This window comes from Anthonomus grandis, chromosome 6, assembly GCF_022605725.1.
Source record: "Anthonomus grandis grandis chromosome 6, icAntGran1.3, whole genome shotgun sequence".
Classification (NCBI taxonomy): domain Eukaryota; kingdom Metazoa; phylum Arthropoda; class Insecta; order Coleoptera; family Curculionidae; genus Anthonomus; species Anthonomus grandis.
Genome location: NC_065551.1, coordinates 27121450 through 27148159, shown reverse-complemented (window position 1 = coordinate 27148159; position 26710 = coordinate 27121450). Strand labels below are relative to the sequence as shown.

At 33.2% G+C, this 26710-nt stretch overlaps 1 protein-coding gene across 8 annotated transcripts in view; it reads right to left on the bottom strand.

Moving 5' to 3' along the window:
- Window positions 1-26710, bottom strand: part of LOC126737937 (autism susceptibility gene 2 protein-like) — a 241911-nt gene that overhangs the window by 185711 nt on the left and 29490 nt on the right. For all 8 annotated transcript variants that reach the window (XM_050443046.1, XM_050443049.1, XM_050443050.1 and 5 more), the window contains 2 exons: window positions 12272-12406; window positions 2578-2613 (listed from right to left, as the gene is read on the bottom strand). In XM_050443046.1, coding sequence (XP_050299003.1) covers window positions 2578-2613; window positions 12272-12406 — 171 coding nt within the window. The remainder of the gene's footprint in view (window positions 1-2577; window positions 2614-12271; window positions 12407-26710) is intronic.

The window sequence follows — 26710 nt, the reverse complement described above, 5'->3', positions numbered from 1 at the left end:
AACCTCCCAAGCCAGACAACCACCACTCTCAAGAAAAACTATATCTTATCCCACATCTAGTCTTTCCTTCTTATTCCACATATAGTAGCACTAGGAGGTTAACCCTCAATTCCAGGAAGACGAAGGTGGTGTTTTTTCCAAAAACGCAACAATCACCTCCGGATTTTTTCTCGTGAAGAGACTTTAAACTCCTCTGATCTATCCCCGCCAAATCAGTATCACCTGCAAAGGTAAACTCACATTGTAGTCACGTCAAGACATAAGATGAAAAGCGGAGCCCTCATATGAATCCGTGATATGATGGACAGCGGCATTAAAGGTCACTAACGTCCAAAAATTAACTAGACTGCAAAGACTGGTCTGTTTGGGAATTACTAGAGCCATGAGAACAAAACATTTCAATACAGACTCTATTAAAAGGGTGAAGGATAGCGCAATGTTCACGTAGGACAAAACTAAACGGTTCCAAGCCTGGTGCATAGATGACACCTGGTCCATAGATGGAAAGCACCAAGTTAGCCAGAGTGGGAATGTACAGGATGGAAACGCACACAGGAGAATCCTTCCGCCAGGGAAAAACACCAGTTTTCCAAGGGGAGGTGTTGAAGTAGCAAACAAACGGGAACTATTGGAAGATAACGAAGGGATTTGTATCTCCTTTGATAGTCAAGCTGACCTCAAGGCGATACAAAAAACCCAGAACTAGCTCAGCATTAGTCCAGGAGTACAGAGACGCATTGGAAAGACTGGCAGCACACATGGAAATGAGACCATGGTGGGTCTGAGGACAATGAACCTGCTTGACGAACTAGCAAGACAATATTCCATTAGGCTCTTCGTAGGCCCTGAGCCGTGTCTCGATCTCAGTAAAAAAAACAAATTTGCTTTAGGAACTTAATAATTAGGCCTGAAAAAAAAACAAGGAAGAATTGGAGAAGATTAGAAGGATGTAGGCAAGCCAAGGAAATTATACCAATCATGACGATTCTAAAGTAAGGCGACTGCTAAAAAAGAGCCTACAGGGGACTAAAGATTTGGTGGGAATCGTAATTGGGTATAACTGCCTAAACACGGATCTAGACCTTCCAAGAACCCTACTAAATATATGTGAAATATTAATAATTAAATATTAAAAGGGAGTAAACCTGTGGAAGTAAAAAATACCATTGTCTGCTGACCAGTTTAATAATTTTAGTGGTACTCAAAAAGATATTCTCGAGAGCTTGCTAGACAGCGATATTTTCCACTGGAGAGTCTTCCAAAAATTATAAAGCGAGGTGTGGCTTATGAGTTCAACATATCACATTATCTCAATATACACCCTCTTTGCTGATGACACTACCATCTTCCTTCATGACACTGAGCTTCTTTAGTTGTTGCGGGGTGTGTCGAAGCTGAGCAATAGTTCCGAGCTAATTGACTAATATTAAATAGCAATAAGACGCAAAAAAAAGTCAGACTTAGGGATCCAGGTAGCGATATCAGGAGCCTAAGGTTAAGTTTTAGGAATGTCTTGATCGCTGCCTATCTTTCCCACTCTTATTACTACTACTAAGCTAAAAAAGCCAAGGGACAACTCTTGTTTTAACTTTGTCTTTCATCACAGCCTAGATCCAACTACTTCTCGCCCATTTGGTAAACATCCACCCTCGTCACAAAACTGATTCGTGCAATGGAGAATAATCGTTGATCACTCAGAAGGATCTGATATAGCCAGTTTGCCGAAAGACTTTATCTGAATGACGTGAGACCAGTATCTTACCATAGCCATTAACCATCCCAACGTCAGCACAAACTTCTAGTCTGCCTATTTTAGGCTTATGCTTAAGGATGATTTTTGTTGTGATAGCTGACGACATTTTAAAATTTCTATGTAATAGAATATTTCACTTATTACAGAAGCCTTACCGTCAGTGACATTACATCACTATAAAACTAAGAGGCTCATTTTTCATAATCAAGAACCGTTTCGTTTTGAAGTGTAGCTACTAACATTGAAAGAAACTTATAATCATGCTCATCAATGAACTAAAGACTAGCTTTTTGTACAAGAAGCACTTCTAATTTACTTGTGCCAAATTTGAAAACTTTTAGAGTTCACTAAATTCCGAAAAACTTTCGAAGAAAAACGTTATTCTTTTTTTGGCATGCTTGTAAAGTTAAATCCACACCACTGATTAATACCGCTCTCCGCCACTTTCCGCTCCCATCCAACGAGAGTTTCCCACAAAATAGACGGGAAAAGAGTTTTTGCCGACGGCAGACGAAAATACACTTTTAGTCTGTTCAATGGTTTTTGCACGAACAAAAACCGAAAAATAATCAAGAGAAAAGCGCCACCGAACGGGTTTTTTGCCCGGAGCAGTTAGAGGGGGGTTTGAGAAAACATGAGAAAATTGCCGGGAAAAGTCACGCTGATAAATCATTTTCCTCGGCAGGGATCGGTGTCGTCGCTAATTGTTTTTCTCAGGAAATAGTTTCGGTTTATCTTTCTTCTAGAAGCGGTGAGGTTGGTAAAGTTAATAAAAACGTGGGAAGACAAAATTTTTCAAATATTAATTTTTTTAATATACTTACGATATATCCTTTGCCTGAACTGCATCTACTACTAGCCTAAAAAAGAGAAAACATATTTTAAATGGTGTCGCAATAATTTCATTCAGCTGTGTAAATGTCAAAACAATAAATTAATTGTTAAAAGTAATAAATCATATAGGCAGGGCTAAAATTAATTTATTATTAATATCAATTTAAAATATATAATTATTTTAGAATAATCAATTAGTCAATCAATCTTGATACACAATTATGAAATAAAATATGCAAAGGTACTTTGTTTTTCATAAAAAAACATGTACTTTCATTTTTAAATTATCAAAATCCGTTTCTTATCGAATATTTATTTTCGCAGACGTTACTATACTAAGCTCAACTTCATGATTTCTCCTGATTTTAGGATGATAGTACATGATATGTACTATCATCCTAAAAGTAGTAAAAAAAGTTCATATAAGTCTAGGACGAAAAATACAAATTAAGGGAGTTAGGGGCATTGAAAGGATGAATCTAAAGAACGGTTTTGTTTTAAATTGTAGGTTTAAAAAACGAGATAAGATTTCAAAAAAAAATCCGCTGCCTTAAATTTTGATCCTAAATCAAATGGCGATACTGAAAAATTATTTGGAAAATCGGAAAGGGTAGTTTTTGGGTAAGGGGTTGTTTCGTAAATAACTTTTTTTAGGTAATTTTTTTTGGAACTCAAAAGTAAGCAAAGAGTTATTAAATAATAAATTGAAAAATCAAAATCTCATGATTTTTAAAATAATTTATTGCGTTAAAAAATTAAATAAACCAATTACCAAAATTACTTATTAAAATAACACATCCTTAATTCATTCATAGTAAATGTTGAAAGTTACCACCATTCATTTCAATGCAGACATCTGCTCTTATTCCCCATGATCTGCGTACCCTGTGGAATATTCCTGGTATTGTACGAAGTTGAATGGAACAGTCAATAATGTGTTGCCGTAGTTGCTTCTTCAGTATTAGCGCACTGAGATTAATTATCGTACAATATTAACATATTATATTATTAATTATCGGCACGGAGAAAAAAACCAAAGTTTTCAAGTGGCCCCAGAAGTAGAAATCTAGTGGATTCAGATCTGGTGATCTTGCTGGCCAAGCTTGTGGACCACCACGTCCTATCCAACGCCTCTCAAAAACATAGTTCAAATAATTCCTCACTGCTGGCGGAAGATGAGCTGGTGCACCATCATGCACAAAATGAATGATCTGCCTTTATGCTATGGGAACTTCATCCAAAAGTGCTGGTAGATTATGTATTAGTAAATTAAGGTAACTTTGATCCTTTAGCCTAAAATGTTTATTATTATAAGAAATAGCTGACTTTTCGAAAGGTTGAAAATTAACCTCAGGGGTAGAAAAAATGATCCAATAAAACGCCTGTCGCCAAGAATTTACGCCCAAATGTTAACTGAGAATCGAATTTGGTGTCGACTTTCCACAACAGCATGAGTGTTTTTATCGGCCTAGTGATGTGTATTATAGTAATTCGAATTCTTGTAAACCCAGCTTCATCCGTGCCACGGTCTGGGTATTTGGATTCAAATGAACCTGTCTCTTAAGCGCTGATGAATCCTCACAAATATCCAGTGTCAAGGTACCCTGCGATTTGGATCTTTTTGGATATACAAGCGTTTAGCCAAAAGACCGTCTCCGTTCAATTTTTCATAAATAAAACGCATATCTGCCAGTGCATAGTGTATTCCAAAATTTGTCAAATTTTACTTTTACGCACACTTCAACAACAATAAACTGACAAAAATACTTGTGAACCAGAAATTTTTTTTCGCGTATATATAAAATAGTACCTTCAATAAATCAAATAAATATGCATTTAATAGGAAATGTTGGTATTTGGTTTATTTGGTTTTTTAAAACTATAAGAACTTTTAAAGAATCATGAAATTTTCATTTTTCAATTACTTATTTATTGACTACTTGATTAGTTTTGAAACGCCATAACTTTCATAAGTCTATATTGATTAACCAGTTAGCAACCCATCAAACCAAATTATTTACCTTCAATTTTGTCGAAAACCATCGCTCTGGGCGATGTGCAAGAGTACCTTTTTTGTAGAAAAAATTATTTCTAAAAATGATCCCACGTTGCTAAAAAAAGCTAAACGTCAAATAAGTTATTCACGAAACAACCTCCTATCCTTGCAAAAACCACCCTTTTTCCAAATAATTTTTCAGTATCACCATTTGATTTAGGGTCAAAATTTATCCACGAGGATTTTTTTTTTAATTTTATCTCGTTTTTTAAGCCTACAATTTCAAAAAAAAACGTTTTTTTAATTTATTCTTTCAGTGCCTCTAACTCCCTTAATATGCATTTTCTGCCTTATGCTTATAGGAACTTTTTTTACTATTTTTAGGAGTACTATCACCCCTCAAATTTTTTTACACCATTTCAATGACTTCCGGTATACTCTTCGGCGGCCATGCGAAGATGTGACTTTTACTACACATTGAGTCATTTTAGATGCATATTGGGAATTAAGTTCATTGTTCTAGCTTCTTAAGAACTATTGACTCTCCAACTCAAGACATATAAGTCTATTTACTTTATGTTGTTTTGGTCTTATTAAATTATAAGCAAATAAAAATCCATAAAAATTCAACCTCATCAAACGAATTATCACTTTTAAAAGCCCCAACTTCTTGGATAACTTGTAACAAATTAATCCGATAAAACTGGAAAATGTTCGGCGCGTTCGCGAAACGAGTTCAGAGGCGACGAGCAACAATTCTAAATAAAATACAATAAAAAAGTTTTCCGGAAGGGGAAAACTTTAAAACTGCACTGGAGGACAAACTTCTTTGCCAGTTTTCACAAAGTCAGTATCAATATTTTATAGAAGTTTCGAGGCTTCGCTTCCGGAGCGGCGGCACCGAGTTTAGTAGTTATGAAAAATAAATTTTAGATTCGCTTTAATGGCAGATTTTAATTTCGGTTTCCCTGCAGAATGGCAGGCAAAAATAAAACTCACTTCTCGAAAAAGTTTCCTTGATAATGCGGATTTATTATTTAAAAAGTAATACCGCGAGAGAGGGTTGAAATAAGCTTTACAGTTAACGGGAAGTTTTGTTTCAGTTATTGTTCTTTTTCTTATTCGTTTTGAATAAGTAAAAGCGAAAAGTTTATGTTTCGCCAGTTTTCTGAAAGCAATACATGAGCTCGGAATTTGCAAGCTTATATTTATAATAATTTACAGGAAATTTAATAGTGTAAGATAAAGGTTTGTTATTGTAATTTTACCTAATCTTATAAAGGACATACTTGCGCAAATTGAACCTAATATTGTTGACATCAAAAAGATGTATTTGACAATTGAATAAATAGTAATTTTTGTAATTTTCTACTCGATATTACATTATTATATTTTAGATATTAACATACTTATACCTAGAACCGCTTTTAAAAAATTGAAATGGCAACAGTGCAGGCAAAAGTTCTTGCGAAATGTCATCTTGACAGACGGCTTTACGTTTACATTCGGCATTTGTGAAGTCTTTTTTTAGTTTTTGGTTGAAAAAGTAAAAAGGTCTCATTCGAGTGTTTTTGTGAACTGTTACGACAGTAACAACTTGTATATATCTACCGTTTGTGCCGCACCATGGAAAAAAGGCAATTTAAAACGATCTTTTCACAAGTAAATACCGATATTGTAATCGTCGTCATAAACGTAGAATAAAAAAAACTTATTAAGAAATCTATAATAATCATTTGAAATTTAAAGCATAATCTATTAATAATAAATATTTATCATGTAAATATTTTTTGACGACGTCACTGGTAAAGATTACTTGTGTCGGTGGAATCAACAATGCGGTGTTGCGATGTTGTTGCCTTTTTCTCTGTGATTCATAAAACTCATAAACAAATGATTCATATTTTATTAAAGACGAATAGTATTTTTTGCCCCTGTCAAAATAAGTGACAAATTTTTATGATATTATAAAGTGTTTTTTTTGCCATTTCTACATAAGCATTTGACATTATTGCATCAGAGATGTTGCAAGCAAACAAACTGCCGATAGTTCCACGGCAATGCTAATTCTAGCCTTTCAATGTTCTAAGTATAGTTTTATCATAAAGAATTCGCGTAAAAGCGTAAAATTCGTAATCAATAATTTGATTACTATATACATACATATATTAAAAGTACATTGCTCAACAATCGAAGTAGATATTATAAAAATCTGCAATTTTAGTTTGCCAATGATTTACAATAAAACAAAATTAAATGTAATAAATAAATCTCTATTAAGTTCACTCATAATAGCCCAAAAAAAAAAAAAACAGATATCTCCTAAAAAATTTAAATTTTTAACACACAACAGGAAAAATGAAAATAAAATTACACCCTGTAAAGCGTGCCCCAAAGTCCTGTCATGAAAATTAATACCTCGTAGGTCCACCCCTGGCTCGTCTTAGTACTGTCACCCTGTTTGGCATAGTTCTTATTAAGTTGTTAATGTAGTGTTGAGGAATGTTTTGCCATATTTCCGGTAATTGATTGGCTAGTTGTTCTAAGGTTAGAGGTGGCTGTTCGAGCTGGTTTAATCTTCGAGAGATTTCGGCCCATACATGTTCAATGCAATTCATGTCGGGTGAATGTGGTGGCCAGTCCATTCTGGTAATGCCATGAAATTCAACGCGATCATTGACAATTATCGCACGGTGCGGGCGCGCATTATCATCGATTAAAACGAATTCTTCGCCTATTGCACCAAAAAATGGTACAATTATGTTCTCTATAATAATGTCTCTATATCGTATAGCGTTAATTGTTTCATTTATTAACACTACTAAATCGGTGCGGCCATCGAAACATATGCCTCCCTAAACGCAAACTGAACCGCCGCCAAAAAGGGTAGTGGGCGCCATCAAATTTTCATGGTATCGCTGTCCCCTTTCCCTCCACACCAAAATTCGACCATCACACATATGTAGCCGACATCTGGACTCATCCGTAAACATACAAGACCTCCAGTTTTGAAAATTCCAATTACTGTGTTCTATTGCCCACGGATTTCTGCATGCACAATGTTCCCCCGTCAACCGCGGATGTGTGGCACGTCGTCTGGCTCTTAAATTGGACGCATGTAATCTTCTTCTAACAGTCTGATTAGAAATCACCCTCCCAGTAGCATGCCTTAAGTAGCTATTAATTCTCGAAGCCGTAAATGTTCGGTTTCTTCTTGCAGTTACTGTTATATAGCGGTCTTGAGCACGAGTTGTAGCACGTTCTCAGCCTCCACCATGCCTGTAAGCTGCAGACCCAGTCTCTACATATCGATTCCATGCACGACTCACGACACTTTGGGACACATTTAGCCGGTTAGCAACTTCTTCTTGAGTTAGGCCCTCCTGTAGCCAACGTACTAATTGCTCGAGTTGCACTGTTTCTAACCGTCGTAGAACCATTATTTTTAAGAAAGTAAAGAGATTTATTAGTAACAATGAGAATAATAAAGTCTCTACAAGCACTTTTATGTGACTAAATTGTTAGGATTTTGAAACCGAATTCTTTAAAAGAGATAAGAATGTATGAAAAAAAGGAAAAAACGACAAAAAATATTTGCTATCAACAGGATTTACTCATAGCATAAAACGCAACTTAATGAATTTTATTTTTTTAGGCAAATTTCGGTAATTTATAAAATATCCAGTTCGATTGTTGAGCTGTTTATATAATAGTAATTATTAGTTTTTTAAAAAATATCATTACGTAGAAAGAGATTTCTGTGAAGTCTGCGATACCGTTAAGGACAACCCTTTTTCAAGAAACAAATTAATTTAAAACGTTAAAAGAATAACTTAATTTTTAAATTACAAAGTGCGAACAGAATAAAATCTTTTAAAAAAATTATAAATTATGAGCCTATATTTCACCAAAAAATAGAAACATTTTCTCATTTTTCAGGTTTAAGAAATGAGAAAATTTTTAAATGAAACTTGCAAATTGTGAAGCGATTTATAACCCGCTCTCGCAATTTCTTTCTTGTCGCGATACACTATTTCAGAAACTATTTTTGGCCGGAAATTTCCAAGTTGCTTTACGGTTATTTAAGAAACTTTATTTTGCAGTAGTACCATTTTTTTAAAGAAATATAGCCTCATATTTTATTACTGTAGCTTATAGAAAACTATCTAACAATTAATAGTCATTTCACATATTTTAATCGCTTTTTTGTTAGTTGCAATGATGCCCAGGAAACAAACACTGCAGCCTACTTTAAAAAAAAACAATTTATATGACCTCTTGAATTAAAAAAATTACTACTCAGACCCAACATCCTTTAATCACGATTGTGCTTGGATCGAAAACGATTATTAAGAAAATACGATTAAAGAAGTAAAAAATAACAATATCATACAACTATACTTGTGATAAAAATTTGTTTGTCAATATCCCTGGCATAGTTGTTATAGTATCCGAATGGCATGCAGAAGATCTTAAATCCGCTCAACATTTGTTTTTACTATATGTAAGTTGCAGAAATGAAATTTGTGTTTATAACACTAATTTCCATTAAAATGCGTATATTGCTAGTGTATATTGATGGAATCTCTCATATAGGGCTAAATAAATGTTTAAGAGACCCAACATGAATCTTAATGGTAGCATTATAAGCAAATACTTAAATAAGTTTATAAAATACACCTTAAGACGTATTCTAAGGCAACAACTCATTGAGCATTTAAAACTTAAAAGAAAAATATGAGGAAATATAATTCTACACTAATTGAAGTATTTTACATAAAATAAGACAAAGGCCCCAGGCGAAAATAACGAAGGAGGAAAAAGAAAGATGAGTATATATAAGTAAGAAAAAACATAAATAAAAGTTAAAAAATATAAATCTAATGATATTTATTATTAATCATTTTAATATAAATACAACTTGAAACAGGGTTTTCAAAAGATCATACTCTGCAATGGTATAATATAGATATAGGACGCTATTTCCGTATTTTTTAATATTTTACATTTTTTATACACTAGTTCGTAAAGTAATTTTATATTTTTGACTTTCTACGACGTTACTTGTATGCAATTTTTTTCCTGGGAATTTTCGACAAAATTCCTATTCATAGAAATATAATAGATTCTTCTAGAGAGACTTCCAGAGATGCACCAAGATAACAGGCATTGAACGAAAGAATCCATAAAGTGACGGAGCTTATAACATCAAAGCTATCGAAAGTGCAATAGAAACATGCGGATTTTAAGGGTCGAAATTATCCGCAGAAAAACCAAAATGTAAGACCAGCAGAATAACGTAAACTCGGACAGCACGAGTATTGCCGAACATTAAGGAATTTTACACCTATCTGCACACCTTTCTTACGTATAGTCTAAAAACTCCTGAAGTGACTATATGCAACGAGGCTCTAAGAATTCCAGAGATATCCAGACAGGAAATAAAGAGCCTCTGTAGATTCCTTTAAACAAATGTTCTTCAAGAAGGGAAAACTTCGGACGAGTGACAAAATGCAGAAGCTATTCTGCTGTTTAAGAAAGAAGCTATTGGTAATATAGAAAATTATCACCCAATAAATTTTTTGTCTTATCTGTATAAACTCCTCTCAGGATCACAACCAAATAGATTAATTAACAAATCCGACGAATATCAATCAGCGGAGCAATCGAAGCTCCGCAATGGGGATCATCAACCTCTTACAGAACATTAATATAAAAAATAACTGAATACAAAATATGAAATGTGGGCATTTATCCAAGCAATGGATGATGCGAAAATAGATTCTTGTTATTCAACCCTATTGAAAAATATGTACACAGATGCCACTATGCATGTTAGAATCCACGAGGATCTAAAAACAGATAATACCAAACATGGGAAACCAAAGTTCAAAAATTAACGAGTCGTTTTCGAACCATGTCCTATTGGCCGATAACATCGTCCTAATAAACAGCAACATGCAAGAATTAAGAGGGATGCTGAAAGAATTCAATGATGCGTCGAAGAATGAACATTTCAAAGTAAAATTATCAGAAATACCGCAGAACATATGTAAATAGATGATAAGAAACTGGAAAATGTAGAGGCGTATATTATCTGGGGCATACAATAGGTATACGCAAGAAAAATGAAATAGGGGAGATAATACGAAGAGTATGACTAACATAGATGGCTTTCAGGAAAATGAAGTATATATTTGAAAATGGTGAAATCTCTATAAATCCCAGGAGGAAGTTTTTGACACTTGTATAATGGCGATTGTATAGTAGCGACATATAGCCTGGAAATCACAGCTTTAATTAAAAAAAAGCCTCCAACCATCCAAGGGTGATGCAAAGAGCGACAGGAGAAGAAACGAAGAAATCCAAATCATGGTGAAATACATTGAGTGTATTTCACCATCCAATCATGGTGAAATACACTTTTCAAGAACGTCTCATTATTTAAAAAAATTGATCTTTTGTTTAAAACAGTCAGTCGGTACGTGAAAATTTAGGAAGAAACTATTGTACTTGCAATTCGTCGAATCGTATAAAAGTTTGAATTTACTCTAAACGATAAGAAAACACAACAACGACAAATTGCAAGAAATCCAGACAATATTGTTGCGGTAAGATAACGTGTTGCAGAGAATGCAAATGTGTTTGTAAATCGTCGTTCTCAAGAATTGAAACCACTTAACCATTATAAGCGTCGTTTTTTTTGCAATAGGGCTCAAGAGAAACTTGAAAATGATTCTGATTTTTTTAAGAAGATCGTTTTTTCTAATGAAACACATTTCTGGCTAAACGGTTATGTGAACAAGCAAAACTGTCATTTTTGGTATGAAAATAATTTACATGAGATTGTTGAGAAGACTTTGCATCCAACAGAAGTCACAATCTGGTATGGTTTATGGCGGCATCATCGGACCATATTTTTTCCTAAATTAGGAAGGAAATGAGGATACAAATTCCTGAAACATTGATTTTAGTTGATGCAAGAGATCGAAGAGGGTGTATACAATTTCGACCAAATCGCAAATAGCACAGGAGTGAAAAGCGCTTCATTTGTGACATTAATGCCGATTTATTCCCTAAAGTGACAGAAAATTGGTTTCATCGAATTCATTCCTACATTCGTAGTCGCGGAGGATATTTGAATGGTCATTAGCTTAAAACCTAAATGCTATAGATGAAACTTTGAAATAAAACAAAAATTGTGTTAAAAAACGTTAATTCTTGTATGTTTTATTTACATATCAAAACATATCATTCTTATTGGGAAACCTTTCAGTAACACCTGAATTGAAGTGGCAATGGGTAGGACAAAATGGTTTCAGGTGACACAGGACATAGAACAGCGTGGACAAACATGAAGGAGTCCTACATCCAGGAGTGATAACAGAAAATGGCTGAGAATCAAGAAGAATGGGCATCGACACTGTTAAATAATGAATGCCTCAATGCCCTATAAAAATTATTTTATGTCATATTTTGCTAAAAATTTTTTTTAATAGAAAACTTTCGATTATCCACCCCACCCTCCGGATCTCGCGCCGAGTGATTATTTTCTTTTTCTAATTGTTGCCAGAAAGTTTTGGTAATACATAAAGAAATTTACTTTTTGGATACTCCTTGTACAACCAAATATTTAGGTAATCCTTAATAAATCCTAAGAATATGTTTTTTTTTTAAAATATACTTACGTCACTTAACCGATCCCTCGAGCTGTCAGCATCGCGTTCACGAGGCGCGACGGAAACGACCGACGAACCGGTTAACCGTTCCGAAGCCCGACCGCTATCGTCACTAGTCGCCGGGTCGTGGTTTAACGTTAAACCCTGAAAAAAAAACAAAATTAATTTAAAAAGTCTCTTAGAAATTTAATGAAACTGCACATACAGGGTGTCATTGAAATGGTGTAAAAAAATTCGGGGGGTGATAGTACTCCTAAAAATTTAAAAAAAAGTTCCTATAACTATAGGGCGGAAAATGCATATTAAGGGAGTTAGGGGCACTGAAAGGGTAAATTTAAAAAACGGTTTTTTGAAATTGTAGGCTTAAAAAACGAGATAAAATTTCGAAAAAAAATCCTCTGCCATAAATTTTGACCCAAAATCAAATGGTGATACTGAAAAATAATTTGGAAAATCGGAAAGGGTAGTTTTTGCAAGGGTAGGGGGCTAATTCGTGAATAACTTTTTTTAGGTTATTTTTTTCGCAACGTGGGTTCATTTTTTAAAAACTACATACTTTTTCCTACAAAAAAGGTACTCTTGTTGCACATCGCCCAGAACGATGGTTTTCGAGAAAATTGAAGGCAAAAAGTTTGCTCTGATGGGTTGCTAACTGGTTAAACAACATAAACCTATGAAAGTTATGGGGTTTCAAAAGTAAACACGTAGTTATTAAATAATTAATTGAAAAATCTAAATTTTATGATTTTTAAAACATCTTATTGCTTTAAAAAACGAAATAAACCAATTACCAAAATTCCTTATTAAAATAATGCATTTCTTAATTCATTCATAGTAAATGTTCAAAGTGACCACCATTCATTTCAATGCACACATCTGCTCTTCTTCTCCATGATCTGCGTACCCTGTGGAATATCCCTGGGGTTGTACGAATTTGATTGGAACAGTCGATAATGCGTTGACGTAGTTGCTCTTCAGTATTAATCGGCACTGAGTAAACCAAAGTTTTCAAGTGGCCCCAGAAGTAGAAATCTAATGGATTAAGATCTGGTGATCTTGCTGGCCAAGCTTGTGGACCACCACGTCCTATCCAACGCCTCTCAAAAACTTGGTTTAAATGATTCCTCACCGCTAGCGGAAAATGAGCTGGTGCACCATCATGCATAAAATACGTGATCTGCCTCTGTGCTATGGGAACTTCCTCCAAAAGTGCTGGTAGATCATGTATTAGAAAATTAAGGTAACTTTGACCATTTAGCCTAAAATGTTTATTATTTAAATAACAAGCGACTTTTCAAAAGGTGTCAAATTAACCTCGGGGGTAGAAAAAATGGTCCAATAAGTCTATCGCCAAGAATTCCCGCCCAAACATTAACTGAGAATCGAATTTGGTGTCGACTTTCCACAACAGCATGAGGGTTCTCATCGGACCAGTGATGTGTGTTATGGTAATTGAAAATTCCATTTCTTGTAAACCCAGCTTCATCCGTGCATAAAATATTTGCCAAAAAAAGGGGTTCTTGTACCTGTTTTCTTAATAACCAACGACAGAAGATGACTCGAGCGGGATAGTCTGCCGGAGCAAGAGCTTGTACCCTTTGGATGTGATACGGATGCAGGAGTTGAGTCGAGAATTGGAATAATTTACGTGTAAACTTGTCAACTCGCGCACGTTGAGTTTGAGAATAGGGGATTGGGTCCGCGTATTGAATATTTGGTACTCGCGGTGTAAACTAGGCTAATGAATCAAATAAGTATGCATTTAATAAGGAATTTTGGTAATTGGTTTATTTCGTTTTTTTAAAGCAATACGATGTTTTAAAAATCATGAAATTTAGATTTTTCAATTAATTATTTAATAACTACTTGTTTACTTTTAAAACCCCATAACTTTCATAAGTTTATGTTGTTTAACCAGTTAGCAGCCCATCAGAGCAAACTTTTTGCCTTCAATTTTCTCGAAAACCATCGTTCTGGGCGATGTGCAACAAGAGTACCTTTTTTGTAGGAAAAAGTATGTAGTTTTTAAAAAATGAACCCACGTTGCGAAGAAAATAACCTAAAAAAAGTTATTCACGAATTAACCCCCTACCCTTGCAAAAACTACCCTTTCCGATTTTCCAAATTATTTTTCAGTATCACCATTTGATTTTGGGTCAAAATTTATGGCAGAGGATTTTTTTTCGAAATTTTATCTCGTTTTTTAAGCCTACAATTTCAAAAAACCGTTTTTTAAATTTACCCTTTTAGTGCCCCTAACTCCCTTAATATGCATTTTCCGCCCTATAGTTATAGGAACTTTTTTTAAAATTTTTAGGAGTACTATCACCCCCCGAATTTTTTTACACCATTTCAATGACACCCTGTATAGGTGAAAAATTATGTAGAAATACCATAGAACAAAAAAATATTACTCCAATGAAAATGATAATATTTTTTCATTATTAGTAGCAAGTTGAACTTATTTTTTCTTGAATTCTTGGGATTTTTAAATTAGTAAAACAAAATCAAATAAATATCCTCAACTCAAGTAACCTTTCTCGATATTCTCCTTGACGATTTCAATTTTCATAAGTTATTATTCTTTTGAGTTGATTTTTTTCGCTAATAATAACATACTCTTAGACAATTCTAATCTTAAATACTGCGTCTCTTTGGTAGAAAATAAGTTAAAAAAATATTAATTAGTGTAAAAGAAATCCTTTGTCCTTTACAACTATCGCATACCATTGACCAATTTTGTTTTCAGATAATGAGAGCATTAAAATTTACAAAGGATTTTTAGAAAAATTAGACATACTATTTAAGAACAAATCTTTCAGAGAAATGTTTTTTGTATAGCTGGTTTGTTCATATACATACAATTGCTAAAATACAGACAAAAATATTTAAAAATCAAGTAGTATAGATTTTTGAATAAAAAGATTGCAATTTAATTCATTTATTTCATAAATTGTCGTTCGACATCTTTTGAACTCATAAGACCCGGTATTTCAAAAATTAGAATCCTGGAGATTTTTTTTTAATAAAACGATATTTTTCGATCCAAGATTTAATTTTGCGTCTCAATTAAAATTTTGTTCATTAATGATATATACTCAATATAAAATTTTGAAAGTGCTTATCAATGCCTTTTAAGAAACTTTTTTCCTTCTTTTTTTCACCCTTTTTTCTTTATTAAATTCCTTATTAAAACGTAATATCTATTTATATCAAAAAAAATAATAAAAATTTATTATACCTATAAATGTCCCAATTAAGAATAAATAAATAATATCTATAATACCAGTCCTACATATTTTTAGCAGTAAAATTTGCAATTTCGAGTCATTATATTTAAATAGGCGTGAATGTGTGCAATTAAATGAGGGTTATTAAAATAAGCAATAAACCTTTGAAATTTGTTTATGTGGGTAAGCGCTGTGGGTTTACTTTGGATCGTCAACTTCAATTTAGAAAATTTTGTATTACTTACTACACTTACAAATGACAAACCTTACTTCTCTCTAATTATAGGTAATTTATCTAAATAGATTACAAAACCCATAATAATAAAAAGAGTCTTCCTTATTACAAAAATTGTCAACATTTATAACTCATAAAACGCTCCATACATAATAACGATAATGAATAAAATAAAACGTCCGCCCTACTACCATCATCATCATCATCGATATCGTATCTCGCGGGCTGCCATTATTATCCATTAAACATAATAAGCGTTCAAACAAAGGAAAATTATATCACAATTTAGTTATTCATTATTTACAAACACTGTATTTACGCCTGTCGGTAATAATGGGGTGTATTATTACATGACGTTGTGCCGTTTATATATTATTTATTTCATTTAGTATATTGGAATTCCTATGCGCTTCTGCCTGGCGCCCGGATTTGCACATTGCTGTCGTTTTGATTTGAGAATTTTGGGAAACTGCTGCGTTAATTAATAATTGGATCGACGTTTTGGTTATAGAACCAAATAAAATTGAAAATGTGCTGTTCTAATTGAATCTGTTCCAGTTTTGTTTTTTCTTTTAAAAACATCTTAAATAAATTAGATTTTAGAATAAGTATGTTAATATCTAAATACAAAAATAAAAGTCAACCAAAAAACACAAAATAAATTAAAGGAATACTAAGAATTAAAAAGAATCCTTTAAAACAAAAAATTGGCTGAATACCTGCTCCTGGAATTTCTGAATTCTGAAGATATTCAAAAAATATTGCCATATATTTTCATTTTACCAGAATAGACCAACCAGAATATATCGTCCATTTTCTTCAAGAAACTAAACAAATATTTTTTAAGTCGCACTTTGATTTATGTACAGCTAGACGTATTGCGCTCACTTTGGAGCATCATCAGGCCTTAACAAATCACTCATTTTTATTATTGAAAATATCGTTTATTCAATTTATTAAAAAATAAATATAATTTTGATCAATAATAAAACGGCTGGTAATGATCAAAAGTAAAAAAAAAAACAGGTGTAGCCATACAGAATTTACATGAGACTTTCTGTTTTTGTTTTTAAAAAAAATATTCGTGGGACCCAATTGTCCAAAAAAAAATTGATTTGACTATTTTCCATCTCTTTTTAGCCAGTTTACTAAACAAGGAAGAAATATGGGTTTGTGGCATTCTGATCTGTACATTCTCGCTCTATTTTGCAAGATATGGGCCGTATATAAAGTGGTTTACACTTTACTTCTGTTATATTAGAAAATATTTCTTTATTTTACCAAAAAAGCAATCTTTCTTAGTATGCTTACTATTATTAAAAACCTGTGATTACCACTGGATTGTGTGTTTTTGCCTTTTTGTTCGTAGTGTTGAAGAACTACTGTAGGTAAATCTGATCGCGCTGCAGCTATTTATTTAAAAAATCATAAATTTAAATTACAAGAAAGTAACAAAAGAATAAACTAATATAAAGTAAATAAATATTAAAATTTCCACCAAGTATTTAAAATACGCCTTGTTTAATTCCTTACATCGGTCACAGTTTTAAACAATAATATAGAAGTATACAGGTTGGCGAATCGATCATTAGCCATAATAAGAGGTGGTTAAAGGCCAAACACGGCATGCGTATTTCGTGCGTTTCTCTGCTACTTGTCTGCTGCGTCGTAATTTTTCAGTATTGTTGCCAATTCAGTGTATTTTTCACCAAAAATGGAGAATTTTAGTGTTTCAAAGTCAATTTTATGATGGATTTAAGGAGTGTCTCTAACCTGGTGTATCAAGTAAAATTAAATATTTACCACTTTTTCCTTATGGAAAAGATAGAACGATGAATTTTTAAGAAAGGATTATGCCTGTATATCTTGGTTGCCTCGTAAGCAATTACAAAAATATTTTTTATGAATTTATATTTGTTTGTTTATTTAAAATTCTGTTGCCGAATCCTAATGAAAAGGTCCGTAGGTCTGTGAGATACTCATCGAAAGAAAAAAAAAACAAAATACTCCATACTCCATTCAAAACCCTAATGGGATCCTGTGGATTGTAGAATTCTATTTCTATAGGTATCCTCCTTGTTACTCTTGTGCAATTTTCAATCGACTAAAGAAAGACAACATCTGTAAAAATCTAATTTTAGAGGACATAAACAAAATCACTTTTGAAGAAAGGTGTCGTTTATTAGTCCTGTCGGTTCAGAATTTTACTAGATGGATGACGTATTGCAGGGAATCAATGCTAGAAGCTAGCTTAAGTACCTAAGTCTTCCCCTCTATTGGCCTAATATTTTAAATTTAAATTTTGGAATGTTGATTTAAGAGAGTTTAATGAAATAGAATTGGTACATTCAACGATTTTCTCTCGCAAATCCTTCAATTTGTGGGCCTACTAAGTTCGTGTTTGTAGATAGTCTCCTTAAAATAGCCCCAAAAATAAAAGTCATTTAGCAAAAAATCTGGAGATCTAGAATTTTAATAAGATAGGAAAAGTTTTCGTTAAAAATGCTTTTACCACATCAGCATTATAATAGGCAGGACAGCCGTCTTGTCTTGAAACTTGAACTTGGTCTTGCGGCAACTCAAGATATTTTTAGAGGATACTTGAACGTGTTAAATCCACTTCTAGGTTACTACAAAACATTTCTTCCAGTCGTTCTTGCTCCTGGATCCTTTCGATGGAAAGTTCTTGTACTTTAGTAAGGCATTTATGATTTTCCTGAGACAGAAGGATGTCTGATTATTCTTTAAAATAATTTTTTTGCAACGAATCGGTCTATTTTCAAATGTAAATGAAAAAAATTCTATATTGTACGTACTGCTGAATTGCCTTTATAAAACCAATTCATAATTTAAACTCTTTCGGAAGGCGTATACACCGCTATAATAAGTTGAGACAAAAATAAGCGTTGTTACCCTTACTTTTTCGCAATATTCAATTCCCCAACCTGTATGTGTCTATCAAATAATATTTTTATTAATTGTTCTTTAATAGTTTTTTAAAGAAAATTTAAAAAATGAGGTTTAGAATTTAGAAAGAAAAAAAAAATTATGAAGACCGCACGACCGACACGACGGTTTCTTTGATTTAAAGATTATCTATAGAGGCAACTATATAAAACAGTAATAACTAATATCATAATCTACATACATAACCTACTCCTAAAACTAGTTCATTCCATACAACTCAAGTGTCCCAGGTATATCAGATGTAATTTTGACTATAATATTATATGTTGTTTTGTCACAATATCAAGCAATAAACTTAATAACAAACCTCATAAAGATAAAATAACCGGAGCTGGTTGATATCCGGATCAGAAATAGAAAGAAGAGCCATAACCTCCCCAATAAAAATTACATTATAAGTAATGATACTTGCTTTATCGTGTTGCACCTTAGGCTCGTAAAAAAGATTTGGTAATAAACAACACAGGATTTAAAAAGACGGAAAACACTCGTAATTTATTACGTGTTAGTTTTTTCCGGCTGAATTACGATCCTACATCAATGTAACCCAATCAACGCCGGATTTTAAATAAAATACATGACAAATCAAATATTTATTTAAGTTGGCCTTTCCCAACACAAATATAGAAAATTATCGGGTAAAATTTATCAGGGCTACTCGCAGCGACCGCAATGCAATTTATTATTCGAAAAATTTATTTCCGCGCTGGTCCAGTAATTTTCGTTAAATTGAATTTTCTGAATAGGTCATCTAAATAAAATTAAATTAACTGTGTGTTTATTCGTTATAGTGCTCTCTGTGCGTGTGTGTTTAAAACTCATTTGATTGGAGCTATGCGGCGTTTTGGGGGGGCTATCGCGATCGATTTTTACCCGTACAATATGGTTTAATTGAAATCTACGGAGGTAATTTAATAGTGTTGCGGTTGATGTAGAATTTTTTTTGGAAATTATTCAGCCACCATTTTAAGTCAATTAAACATGTTGCCACGGCAACGTTTGGCATTTTTGAAATTCTTATCGTATATACTAAGGGGGCTGGTCAATACAGGGTTAATTCATTTGAAATTAATTTAACAATGTGTCAAAGTTCGAGTTAAACAAGCAGCCATGGTGGAAACGCCATGGAGACTCGAGGTATATATTAGCCGTAATTTGATCATTGCCAAGGAGTTAAATATGTTTACTACAAAATAAGATTGTACCAAACTTAAACTGGTATCAATCCATATTCTCCAACCGAACATATTTTCTGGAAGTGTACCATTACACAAACTATATTAATGTAGATTATGCTTATTCAATTTAAATAAATACTCAACATGGATAGGGTCAGCCAACAACCGCTTTTTCCATCCATGCGCTTTATCTGACAATGACTACCAGTTTTGCTTTCAAATATAAGTTAGAGTAATTTGTGGTTTAAATATTTCTATATCCTAATTAAGTTAATAATTCATAGTTTCAAATACTGCGAAAAGTAACCCCTATTCAAATTGAAATACATGACACAATGACCCATATTCGTGTCTACCAGCTTTTCACTTAATTTAAACCCTTCTATGCCATTCCGACCCACTGGGCATCGCCCATCAAAATACACCCTTCTTAAATTAATCACCGTCTCCATTACCGTGATCCCAATTAACACCCTTTTGTTCCCCGATTGTCCATCGACCCTTCCGGTTTACAGCGAATGCTTTTGGATCCCTGATTAAACCGAAAACGTCCGGTAAAACGTCAACCCCTAATCGAGAAATGGCTCTACGCTAATGTCGAAAATTACCCACGAAACTCTCCTGATAACTATCAGGTCTCAATGGGATAGCAGACGCGTGATACTTAATTTAATTATTTGCAGTAAGGTGATGTGATACAGTGAAAATTGATTTATTGTGTCTATTTTATTCTCAAAAGAGCATCAATCAATTTTAATATGCTTTATTGTCATAAGAGAAAACTTGTGACAAAAGCAGATTGCTGGAATAACAAAAAACGAAAAACAAGAAAATACGTATAGAATCCGATAATTCTTGATGTATTGTACGTTACGACTGCAACAGCATTGGTGATGGAAGCACCTCTTCCATGTTTATTGGGAAAATATTAAAAAAGTTTTCACTATGTCAATTAGTTCAACCTAAGCAGAAAAAAGTTCTTATGATCAAAATTAGCTCGTCATTGTGATTAAACTAGTAAATGTATATTCAATCAATAGCCCATTAACGGTATAACACTACCATAATTACTTACTCGAATGATCGCAAGCCCTAATCAAATCTGGAATCAAACCAACTGGCACACATAGATGATAATCTATTCTGTGGTCTGGATAGATGCGACGGGAAACTTATTAAGCAGCAACCTCATTATAGTAACGTTCGTGTTGCGTCATATCTGGAAACGACGAATCCACTCGGATGTAACAAACCGAGTTATTAGGAGCTTAATTCTTCGGGACAAGCGCTGGAACACGCAATGTGTGATGGGGTATTTCGATGATTAAATATTCCTGGCTTACCGGCACTGTTCGCAATACACTTTTATATTTATTTTGGTTTTTTTTCCGGGGATTTCGTTTCGATGTTTTACTATCATGGAAGTTTGCGGATTTACTGAGCGTTTTATTCAGATTGGTTGTAAATGACTTCAGTAAAACATAGAGTACTTTATATATGTGGAGAAAAGATTATATTTGCTACAGGTTTAATTTGATTTGGGGTTTATTTTAGATGAAATTTAATGAATTTAGCCATAGTTTGTATAAATAGTCAGCTGCACCTTATGCTTGAATATTTAAATCTAATCTCTATAATTTTAAAACTTTCCAACTAGCTAACAATTTTTTCACCATTAACATAAAAACAACCACAACAAACCAGATAATTCCCTGTATCAATACTTGTCTCTCATAAATCCCAATGAACAACAGTGCAATCCCACTTTGATTATTCAGGTTTAACAAGCTACCAGATGTCAAGTAATCTGATACGAAGTTGTAACAGATATCTCTCGGCATTTTATTACCTGCCATTTATTAATCTCGAATACATGTACATAGACCACGGAATGTTCACTAACACTATTTAGGTGGAGTTTAAATTATTAATTTAGGAAGTTGTTGTCATGCTACGCAAAATGTGGCTAAATTCTGTCACTGGTTACACAGGTTTGCACTCAATTGATGTGCTAAATCCTTGTTTAAAGCATTGTACCTACGCCTAAATGTGGCACAAAAATTGGTTTTAATGCTTTTTAAAACAACACTAAAAATGGTCAAAAGATTAGTATTGGATTAATAATTTTTTACTTTATAGCTATGGTTGATAAGTTTCGCCTTAACTTTTTTAGTTTTTAATAAAATAATATTCAAATTCAACTCACAAGTCTAAGAGTCTAAGACTAAGACTAACCAAGCATACCCATGTTTTCTAGACGTCTGCTGCTAATAAACAAAAAATTCAAGCTTGAAAAAACCAAGATGAAGAATAAGGAAAAGTTCCGAAGGAACAAAAGATAAAGACAAGTAATAATTTACAATCTAACATCAAAAGCCAGACAAGAACGGAAGCAATCAAGTATCAACAAACTAATCCAAAAGTCTTCATTAATCTAAGCTACTATTTTTGTGTCCTATAAACGAGATCTATGAATGATCATTAACAAGTAATTTACTTGTGTTCAATCCACGTAAATTATAGGAAAAATCTTAAATAAAAAAACAGGAGCATTAATATAAATGAATATTAACTCGAGGCAGGTGTGACCAGGCAGGTTTCTAGTTTGCGGTAGTTGCACCAGCTAAATAAGGGTCTCTGATGGTAATTTCTTCACTCCTATAAAAAATAAAAAGAAATGTTAGGCTGATTTATGTACAAGAAAAAGACAAACACCTCCTGTGAATTCAACTGAACTAAATTGGATCAGGAAATCACTACACGTCAATGAAAACCAAAGTCCATCTTCCTCGATTAAGCTTGATCAGATGATAAACAATTCTATCACAACAAGCTTACACCTCAATAAAATGGAATCAGAAATACAGAAACAAAACTCTTAATGAAGCTTACATATGCTTAAGTCTCAATAGTGATAGAAAGATCCATAACTTACATATAATTATGTTGAAATTTACAACACCAAGTTAGTTATATTGATAAAAGTACTTAAAATTCGACCTGTAACAATTACAAATTTAAATATTAAGTTTTTTGATGTTTACCAAAAAGGGCTATTACTGCATTTAAAATCAATTGATAAAAAACATGTCATTTTTCAAGTATGAGATTTTCATTGGGTAGTCTTTAAAGTTCGGTTACTCCGATTCATCATTTTTGAAGAATGAAGACATCTGCTTGTAATTAATGATCTTGAAACCTTTGTAAATTGTTTACAAGCGATAAAATTAGGATGAAAACAGTTGATTCTATATGTCCAGACATGTTGGGGATATTCGGTGTACTCATCCGAATAACAAATATTTAGTTTGGCCGCATACTGATATTATCGAGTAGAATATCCGAGTTTCTCCTCTTATAACATGAAACCGTTTTATTTTTAAATAGAAAAAACAGAAAGGTAAGCTTGTCATTTGGATAAGATAAGATTAGAAAGATGCATGGTATTATATTAATTGAGAATAATGTAAAACAGTTTAGTCAAAATTGGTAAAATTTAATTTTCGAACTTCCATTGTTTTTATTTTAAAATTAATTTAGCACAACGCAACGTTTCAGTTTCGAAGTATCTTCAACCGTTCTTAAGTGTAAACTTAGAACAACTATTCTACGGAAGTATATACATTGAGGCGTTGTGGCGATTGGACCAAACATACTTTGCTATTACTGATCTGGAAATCCCTCCTGTTCCGGTCCACTTTCGATATTCTTTGGTCCTGGGGCCGTATTTTTGAAACCATTCGAATTTGATTCGCATCATACGAAATTACAGGATTTCGCACGAAAAATCGATATTCGAATTTTCGACCACTTCGTATGCGAACTTTTTCGCATGCGGTGTCTCGAATGGGTATATACCATTCGAATTTCAAAGTTCGTGTGCGATTTTCAATTTGGATTTGCCACTTGTCTTGTTTTGATTTTAAACAAGCTTTGTTTTTTTTTTATATTTTCGTAGTGTTTTTTTCTTGTTTATTGAAAAAAAAAATTACCAAAAATCAAATGGCAAAATTAAACAATCTTGTGCAAAGAAACGTCGTCGATGTACTGGAAGAGACTGAAACTCTGGCAGATAGAAGGAATAGGATGACTTTTAATTTCTTGACCCATTTGACATGTATTCAGATGCTCAATTTATTAAATTATATAGATTAAGCCTAAGAATTTATGTGCTCTTTATGTGCTCCAGAGACTGTGTAATCTGTCCGCTACTTTTATCCACAAGGCACAGTTTTAGCTGAAAAATCTTGGGTGAATTTGCCCGACTTTTGCTCACTCGACACAAAACCGCAATATTTTTTTATTTTTTGAATCTATGTTAAAAAAAAGTCAATTCGAAAAACCCAACAAACGCTATGAAAAAAATGTCAAAATTTCCTGATGTTTTTAAACTTAAATTTCAGGTTAGGTTAAAAAATCTTTCATCTTCATCCCGTTTGACATGGCCTCCAATAGCACTCGACTTTGCTACGTTGCCACTACATTTCACCTTCGTATGCGAATGAAATTTCGAATGCTGTTCAAAAATGCACTTTTTAATTCGTGTGCGAATTTTGCTGCTCGACTTTGTTCGCATTCAATGATTCTCGCATGGTTTCGAAAATACGGCCCCTGACTTACAATGGTCACTTTCTCTCGCCTATGACTCTCCACATTCATAGTCTAGAAGGATTTATGTATAGTTGTCATCGAATCTTGATGTTCATATTTTCTGGAAATTCATTTGATTTTCTTCGGATGTTTTTCCCTTGATGTACGAAATCATTAAAAATCCTGTGAGACACACAATCCTTGTTTTCTATTTTCCAGTTGATATCAATATTGTTGTTGCATATTACGGCTGCCCTCCTAAACAGACTTTTAATGAGTCCTGCCTTTGACCAGGATGACTGGAGTTGTAGTGTAGGGATTATCCGGTGTGTGTTGATTTGTGATGGACTGATGACATACGCGTCCATTGTTGTTCTGTAAAGCAGTGCAGGTTCAGTTTCCAACTGAATCATCAACTTGACGCTTGGCCTCACGCTCCAGAAAGTTCACTAGCTCTACATCGCTTTTGTACCAAATAACCAATGTGTGTCATCAACATATAGAGGCCACACCTTGAGTTTCAATGGAGCTATTTTTATGTCGTGCTCCTCAATGTATATCTTGGAGATAACGCCGAACCCATTGAAACTCCTTTGTTCTGGGCGTAAAAATATTTTTGAAATTAAAGTAGAAATTACACTGACAAATCCCCAAGTTCCATCACTCCCTCCAGTGGAAGACCAGTGCGTTCTTGAAGATTGAAGACAGGTACTATAAATTACAGATACAGGAATTGAATTTGAAAAATACATCACTCTAATCCCTTACTTTATCGAATTATCGAAACTAGGCTGCATAGGCCTAGTTTTTCCATTTTACATACTCTTTTACTGTTTGAAAACCCTTAAAATTAACGCCACTCGATTTTCCAAATAAAACATTTTTTCAACGCAACTCATTTCAACCATTTAATTGACTTTTCATGTTCGTTTCAACAACAAAAAAAGCCCTATAAAAAAATTCGTGCTGTCATTATCCATAACGTTATCGTCGCCAGATCTCCCTAACCGGTGCGTGTCAACCTAAGTAACCCATAAATTCATCGTGTTTATTTTTTGGACGTTTCGCCATTTATAAACCCCTCTAGTAGTTTTTTTATTATTCGCTTCAATTAACATAAAAGCGTTGTTAGAATAATTGTCAAGCGGGCACAGATACGGATCTAAACGGCGACCAGCCCGTCAAGAACGACTTCAAAATAGAATAAAAATTTAACGCGATCTCTTGTTCTAATCTTTTTAATTGGATCGTTTAAACCTTTTCGTGAAATGTTACCAGCAGGTTGCAAATTTTATTATAAAACATATGGCATACGTGTATTGCACGACAAAGATTATAATATATGTATATAAATCAGTAAATATTTGTATTCAGATCTAACTACCATGTTTCTACAACAAATCCTCAATAACGAAATAAACCGGTACAATGATAAAATAAACAGACAATCGAAAACATGTCACACAAAATTATAACCGTCGAGTGTGAAAGAACACCTGTTATGCCACATGTCGCCCAATTGTTAGCAGAATTTCGGAAATAGCTACCAACCACTTGAGGTAAACGGGGAAAACTAACATTATTAATAAACGGTCTTATAAAAGCGTTTTGTCCAGAAAATTAACGGTTTAGTTAGATGATTGCATAAATATCAATTCCGGACTAAAGCTCCGGCATTTTTGTGGTTTAAAAAGCTCTAATGTAATTATTTGGATGAACGATATTATTTGAATTTTATTGGAAACTCTGAAACAACTATTGTTGGAATATTTTACGACATACATTCACTTTAAAAAAATATTTTAGATTTATGTGATAATTTTGAGGATATTAGTGATAGTAAAAAAAGGATAGGATATTATTTTACTAAGGCTTTCCAGTAGATTCTTTTCTCCTTTATATTGTTTGCAACTAACGTCTTCTGGGACTATAATGCATATGCATGTTTGATAACAGTCTAGTTTTCAATAGTTTTACCACTCTTCAAAAAAGTTTGAGAGAAATACAAAGAGTCATTACTTATTATGGAATTTTTCAATTACAGATGATTTGTGCTTATAACTAATACCAACTACTTTGTAGTACTGATACATCCATAAAGAGAATAATAGAAAAGAAAGATTGAGTTTTTTATTTAACTTCTTTATTTTGCTGCAGTAAACTTTATTTAAATGATGATACTGAAACACTGTAAGCTTTTTATTTTTAACAATTATCAGCCACCATAGACTAAAAAGAGAACTGGAAG